At 37.7% G+C, this 7,756-nt stretch overlaps 1 protein-coding gene across 4 annotated transcripts in view; it reads left to right on the top strand.

Annotated features, from left to right (window-relative positions):
- Positions 1–3,403: 3,403 nt before the first annotated feature.
- LOC108701456 (uncharacterized protein KIAA2012) overlaps positions 3,404–7,756 on the top strand; it is a 60,169-nt gene continuing 55,816 nt past the window's right edge. Inside the window, exons 1-2 of one of the 4 annotated variants that reach the window (XM_018236170.2) lie at positions 3,404–3,837; positions 5,867–6,148. In XM_018236170.2, the coding sequence (XP_018091659.1) occupies positions 3,751–3,837; positions 5,867–6,148 (369 nt within the window). In that variant the 5' untranslated portion in view covers positions 3,404–3,750. The remainder of the gene's footprint in view (positions 3,838–5,866; positions 6,149–7,756) is intronic. The other 3 variants (XM_018236172.2, XM_018236171.2, XM_041576371.1) reach the window with 3 other exon arrangements.

Here is a 7,756-nt window from a genome sequence, read left to right as displayed (position 1 = left end):
TATATAGATATATATAAGCTATAAATAGATATATAGATTTTTTCAATTCCTCCTTGCAGTGTTGTGATGGCTGCACGCATTTTATGCAGTTCAGTTGATTTCCTAATAAACGATATGACCCTCACATCTGTAATTCTTGTGTGAATGAATATGGTCCTTTTGAAAGCTTTGCATATTTGTATTTCTATAGTGCCGCTTGTGTACGCAGTGCTATGCAGCAGAATTGCTGTTTAAAGTTATTGAAAATAGGTTTGTAGATCCGCTTCCACTTGCTACTGCCCAGTGCAACAGAATATCACTAGAACCCAGGTTGTCTTGCACATAAGATGCTGAGATTGAAATAGGAATTCTGAAGTCTCATCTCCAGAAATAAAAAAAATGAACAACATGGTTGGTCTTCAGTCATAAAATGTGGTACAACTGGCTGGTCACTGAATGGTTTTTGGAATATGTTACCTTCTAAACCAAGGGGTTAACTAACGGATATTGTTCAATTTGTCAACCTAAGGAAAGATTGCATTTGCAGTGACCCACTGAATATGAGGAACGTTTTACATCTTCTCAAGCTAGGTGAGACATTGCCCTTTGAAGTGAGGTATCAACAGACCATATTTTCTGCCTTGAAAGATTGACTGTGATTTTTTGGGAACACAGAACAGCCTTTCTCTAAGGCCAGTGGCACACTAAGTTTTTTATCTGCCTGATCGAAAATACATTTCTACTCAGCTAAGCAGGTCAACTGCCCAAATCCTTGCTCCTCAATTTGTATCTCATGTGTGGGGAAAGGAGCCAAACAATTATTTCCATACTGGATTGAATTGTTTCAGTGCTAAAAATAAATCCATTTTAGACTGTAAATGTAATCTCTTTTGGGTAGGGCCCACTTTACCTCTTGGAACGTTTGTTAGGTTTTTTTGAACACTTCTTAATACTCAATACAAATTACATATAGTGATACTTATTATTAGAATTTGCTTTTGCTATATAGGTATGGGATCCCTTATACAGAAACCCATTATCCAGACAGCTCCAAATTATGGGATGGTGGTCTCCCTTAGAGCCCATTATAAGCAAATTATTGTATTTTTAAAAGTGATTTCCCTTTTCTCTGTAATAATAAAACAGTACCTTGTCCTTAATACTAACTAAGCTGCATAAATCCATATTGGTGACAAGACAATTTTATTAGGTGGATTTAATGTTTAAATATTTTTTGGAAGACTTACGGTATGGTGATCCAAATTACAGAAACAACCCCCACAATTAAAATTTGCGATGTAATAACTCTCTAATGAGAATATTACACTATTATTTATGAAAAGTTTACAACTTTCAATACATTTCCCCTTTAGGCTTGTCCTATATTAAATCTTTATAAACAATATATATCTCTATATATATATATATATAATTATATAAATCCAGCAACAGAATCACAGTTAGTGATTCATGTGTCTCTTGCTTTCATTCTAAATTTGGGACAGATTCACTAAAGGGCGAATTGTCGCCATTGAACGCTTCGCACACTTTGCGCCACTTCACCAGGTCGAAAATTCTTTACCACTACGCTAATTCATTAAAATGCAAAGTTGCGTCCTGGGTGCCGAATGCTGGCGACTTTTCGCTAGTGTTACTTCGACAGTCGGAGTGTTTCAAAGCGAAATTACTCTAGCGATCACTTCTGCCTAGCGAAACTTAGTTCGTCCTTTTACTCTTAGGTCGATTTGAATAGGGAGGGTACATTAAATTCGTATGGACGTCTTTATTAGAGATGTTGGTGCAAATGCTTGAAGTGGCCCCTTTTTATTACAAATGTCCAAGGAAACTGAGTAAAGAAAAAAGAGATCCTCTAATGTCCTACACATAAGCACACCCTAAAGTGAATGTTCCATGCCCCTCAAATGTCTGGGGAAAAATGTTAACCCAAAAAAGTTCAATAATTAAGACTTTTGCAGGCAATCCCACTTAAAAAAAGGACAAGTCGCCAGTGTTTTTACAACTTTAATGCATTTCCAGCATAAAGAATTTGATGTCACTAAGGAAACTCTAGCTTATTTTTAGCAGTTTGCCTGGTCTGAGGTGGCAAAGTCAACTCTGGCGAAAGAGGTAACTTTCAGTACTTCAATTCGCACTTTACTGAATTTGAGGAGTAACGACCATTCACCAGAGCGAAAAGTTGCCTGGTGATATAATGCGATCGAACTGATAGCGACTGTCCCGTTCAATAGTGAAATGACGCCTACACGTGTTGTAAATTGGCGATGTCGCTAGCGTTAGCCACTTCGCCCTTTAGTAAATCTGCCCCTTTGTCTCTGTGTTTCATCCATATGCAGACAGCACCTTCTCAGTTTTATAGCAAATCTGAGAAATCAGGGACTATGTGGCTATTTACTAACAGGGGCAGTGAATTGCATGGAAGAGCAGTTACCCATAGCAACCAATTAAATCTTTGCTTTCATCTTTTTAGTAGTCTCTTCAAAACCAAATTCTGATTGGTTGCTCTTGGTGACTGCACTAGTGCAATTCAGCATCCCTGGTAGAAAATCATTTATTATATCATGGATTCTTGCATTCTAATATATTTAATTTTTTTAATGTTGGCCTTGATATTTGATTTTTTGTTAAAGGTACACCTCCAAAAATTGCAGAATTTCTAAACTTCTGAATTGTTTCCCGCACCTCTATTTATGTCTAAAGAGCAACAAAGCAAGATATTCTATGTGTTGTAGGCAGACCAATTTATAATAAACTTTCTGCAGAGTGGATTTGTGTAATACTGCTAACTTGATACATGACTCTAAGGGACACATTTATTAAACCTAAAATTTATCTGGTCCATGTTTTAAAGGGGAAAATTTTAACTTTTCGTGGGGGTAAAAAACTAAATTTTTTAAAGATTTATCATACCCCAAAGCTGCTAAAAATCCAAATCTGAAAATACTCCATCTCAAACCTGTCGAGGTTATGTAGAAGTTGGTGGCAAATGTCCCTGAAGTTGTTTCTTAACATTGTGATCTGTGCTGTTAAATCCAATAAAGTCTGGGTTTTCGTCCAATAATAAGAAAAAGTCAAGTTTTCTTAGCAAAAATTCAATAAAGTCGAGTTTTCTGAGCGTCAATTGTACAATAAGAATTAACGTTTAATTTTGTTGCAGTGTTTTCTCGCTCCGACTTTCTCTTGAAAAATGATTGATAAATGAGTTCAGTTCGTGGAAGGGAGTGTGGTTGACTTTGTTTAAATAAAAAAATGAGAGTAATAGTAAATAACCCCCTAATTGTATTTATAGCTCAGTAAGTATTACATATGCACTTTTAGAAAGCTATGGTATATTTGGGTATTGGCTTTGTCTCTCAGGCATCCTGATTTCCCTGTTTGCAGCCAAGGCAACAATAGAAACAATCCCATTTAACAATGAGGAGCACAGAGGAGTATGAGAAGAAAAAAACACTTTGGAAATGGTGCAGGCTAGCAACCAGTGCAGGAATGACAACAAAAGCTGTGTGAGAACAGTAAGCAAAGCAACAGGCTTTAGAAACATACAAGCAGGTTGTTTCTTGCATGTACAACTTGTATTCTAAGCAGGAAGCTGACAAATTATTATTCTCGTAAGACATCTAAATGTTTCAAGTCCTTGAAGGAGCATGCTGAATCACTTTGCACTGCTGCGGGGCCCTGGAATCACACTGCTTTGCCTGCTGGAATTGGAATAGATTTCTGAGAAGGATCGTTGGTGAAGTTCTGCCATGAAAGATGTCAAATCTGTCCCTTTTGAGCCGAGGGAGTGCGCAGGTGGTCAAAACCACACAAGAAAAGATTGAAGTCCACTATGATCCAGAGGTGAGATGTTTGGCACAGAGTTATGATTGCTTAACAAAGTATTAGGATCATTTATGATGGTACTACACTAGTTTGTATGCTGATGCAATGGGCCCTGGACCTACAAACTGCTGTAGGGTTTACTCTGAATAAAGGGGTCATTCACACCGTGGTTTTGCATCACATACTGTAGTTGCAGGCCACATATGCCTGATCCACCCCAGTGCCACACTAGAAATTTCCCTAGTCCTATGCTGATTCTAACACTGCAGCTGTTTCCTAGGGAAATGGCAGGTTAACCTTCACTGGCCTCTTGTTACTATCCAAGAAATAAAGGGGCACTGAAATAAAAAACACAGTGTCAAAAGTCAACACTGGCTTTAAGCCCAATTTCTTTTTTTATAGCCTTTTTCAGTTCCTAAAGCTGGCAGATTTATCAAGGGTTGAATTTAGAGTTTATGAGAGTTTATAAAAACTCCCATAAACTCTCATGAACTCGAAATTCGAAAAAACTACCAATAGAAATTTATTTTAAAAAATTGAATTTTTTAAATTTGGGTGAATAGGATCAACCCGCAAACTTGAATCAATTTTGATTGAATTTGATTCGAGTTTTTTCTCCAAAAAAAATTAGATTTTCAAAAGTCCACCAAAAGACTCCAAATTGACTGTAGGGGTTCCCCCATATGCTAAAACACAAATTCGGCAGGTTTAAGATGGCGAATAGTCGAATTTGAATTCTAAAAAGGGACAGTACATGAAAGATTTTGAATTTCAAATTTTTTTAAAACTCAAATCAAATTTGCACTATTCCCTAGTCGAATTACACTAAAATAAGCTCAAAAATTAGAATTTTCACATAAAACATCAGCTCATTTCACGAAATTGCCAATTAACGGATTTTTCACCAATATTTCCATCTTTCTTTGGGTTCACACACCTGGGTCCATGCAACAGTTTAGAAAGCAACAGGATTTTAATTCTCCTCTGAGGATAGCTTTAAGCAAGCTCCAGACTCGAGGCATGTGTACATATCATAAATGCCTTACCTGAACTATATGAAGGTATAAATGCCTTTTGAAGGGATACCCATGCAAAAATTGTTTGTTTGCATAGTAAAATAAAACATTTTCTGTGTTTTTTAAGTTATTTATCAATTAAAGCTATTGCCATTGCAAGCAGTATCTCTATAGCCATTTACATTATCTGCTCTTTCTGTTATGACTCCGGAAACAATGTAGCAGAAACCAGCTTATTGACAGACCTGGAGAAGAACTAGGAATTATATTAGTTATATGTCTGGGCCTGGGCAAATGGTCACATTTCTTTGACCATTTTGCCCTAATGTTGAAGTGTTTCTGAAGCACACTCCAGGACCAAGCTCCTGTAAGTAAATTGATTCATCTTTAAATAAAAAGACTTTGTGGGGACAGATGGAACTTGTTGGCCCTTCTTCCTTATCAGCATGTACAAAGTGTGATTAATGAGTTGATAAATGTGCTCCATTTGTTGTCAGGGATTTGTGTCTAAAACCTCAGCAGTCCTTCTGCAACACTTGATAAATCCATCCAAGTGCACTTTGGCCACAGACTGTAGGGCTACGAGATACTGAGGTCATCAAGAAACAGATCAATCACAAGTCATTTTCAAAGCTAAAAGCTGCTTTTCATGTCAGGAAAAAAAATGTAACCTTCTTCCACTCCCAAACTAAATGTGTACCAAGGGGTGATAATACTATCTTACTTTAGTTCAGGCCCAAATAATCATCTCATTAAGGCAAAATGCCTTTTTTTTGTGTGCTTACTTTGGTATGCCGCATTAATGAATGTGCATCAGGGAAATGTTAAACTTTAACCTATTCACCCATTAACCCATCTAAAGTGTTGAATACTGCAATAAATGATGTAAGTGAACTTATATAAAAATTGTTTGAAGACTCCCTTAAAAATGTTTTTATTGGCAATTATAAAGTATATAAATTATTAATTCTGTTTTAATTGGGAGGTATCTTGTGAGAATCACCAGCTCAAAACAATATGTATTATTTCAGGACTACTTCAACTGGAGGTCCTATAACAATTTTCAGACCAAGAGATTTCTGCGTGGTGGATACTCTTCAAATCGCTTCTGGGAAGTTCTTCCTCCCAAAACCTATAGCACAAAGAAAGGAGCCTTAGTTCTATTTTCTGAAGATCTAGCCTTGCCATGGTGGTACAGAGTAAACAACAAATGGGTCCAGAGACGCCATCGGTTAAAACGGAATAAGCTTCAGCTGGAGCTTAACACCCTGCAAGATTTGACTGAAGCCATTTTAGCTTATGGAAGGAAACAGGTAAAAATTATTAGTGAACTAACAGGAAGATACAAAGTAGATAAAGTGATGAAAAGTATGTTGGGTTCAGAATGTCAAAGTACACAGGATTATATGATACAGTATTTTCCAAAACTTTCTGCCTTCTTCTTTCATTGTCCACTGAGTTTTGGCTCAAGCTGCAGGGGCTTTTGGCATCATCTCTGCATAGATCAACTGGCCTCTGCTCACTTGTGTGTCTCTGCACTGGCCTGGGTGCAAACACACAGGGGCAAAAAACTAACCTCCAAAATTCGCCAGCGACGGCTTGGCTCACATCGCAACACTTTGCCAGGCGTAGATTCGCCAGGACAATGCCAATTCACTAAAATGCAAAATTGCGTCCAGGGCGCTGAATGCTGGCAAAGTAGCACTAGCGTTACTGCGGCAAGCGAAGCAAAGTTGCGCTAGCATTGGCTAATTCGCATACGGCGGGAAGTTAAAGTTGAATGGACGTATATGTTGCAACCAATACATCACACTACACAAGCCCAGGAAACCTTAATAAAATAAAATAGAGTTGTTATATTGCCCTACACATGAGCCCAGTGTATAGTTTATATGTGTTAGGAAATGTAGGGGGGAAGCCGGGTTCCCCATTAAAAAATTACGCTCTTTTGCAGCCTATCACCCTGGAAAATGAAAAGTCAGCATCGTTTTTTGGGACTTAGAAAAATTTTTAACTATTTTTTGAGGAAGTCCTATCTACTCTATTGCACTTCGCCTGGTCTGAGGTGGCGAAAGCACCTCCGAGAGGTAATGTTTAGTAAAATCCACATCTTAGTGAATTTTCGTAGTTACATCCATTCCCCAGAGCGCAACTTTGCCAGTTGTAAGGGAGCGAAGTACAGCTAGAGTCTATCTCTTTCGCTAGCGAAGTTTCGCTAGCGTTATTAACTTCGTCCTTTAGTAAATCTGCCCCACAGACTGGATTTTGGGGCAAAAATTCATAATTACACATTTCTGTGCCCAAATGTGGTCAGAAGGCTGCAGATTGGCTAAAACTATAATATAATATAATATAATGTAAGTTTTTTGAGCTGATAAAAAATAAGGGTCCGCCATATCTGAGCTTTGTTCAAAAGCAATTTCCACTTGAATGTCCTGTCTGTAACACAAATGAGTATTTGGTCATGTTCTTTTGCAACCGTAAAGGTGGCCATACACTGAAAGATCTGCCTGTTTGGTGGGGTTGATCCAATCCTGTGGTCCCCAGATCACAATGACGGGGATACAGGCCGTTGGGATGAGGACACAACAGAAAAACCGGATCAATCAACATTTGCAGATTTTCTTCAAATATAAGTCAGGTAGTCCCATTGGAGGGCGTCATTCACTGCCAGTATGCTGCCAGATCAGCAGCTTTTATTAGCCCATGTATGCCCACCTTAAAATAAATATTGACATGAAATAGTATGTAGTACTGTAAAATATATTATAACAACTTTGTGTTTTCAGCATTTTTAACTGAAACAATTTTGGAATTAAACAACTTAAATAAATAGCAGATCCCATGGCTCATACAGTGTTTGCAAGGCTAAAAAAACAGGGGCAGAAATTGGACAAAAAGTTTGCTCCTATTCTAATTGC

Source organism: Xenopus laevis, chromosome 9_10L (genome assembly GCF_017654675.1).
Source record: "Xenopus laevis strain J_2021 chromosome 9_10L, Xenopus_laevis_v10.1, whole genome shotgun sequence".
Classification (NCBI taxonomy): domain Eukaryota; kingdom Metazoa; phylum Chordata; class Amphibia; order Anura; family Pipidae; genus Xenopus; species Xenopus laevis.
Note: the sequence above shows the minus strand (reverse complement) of the source record. Positions and strands in the feature narration are given on the sequence as shown.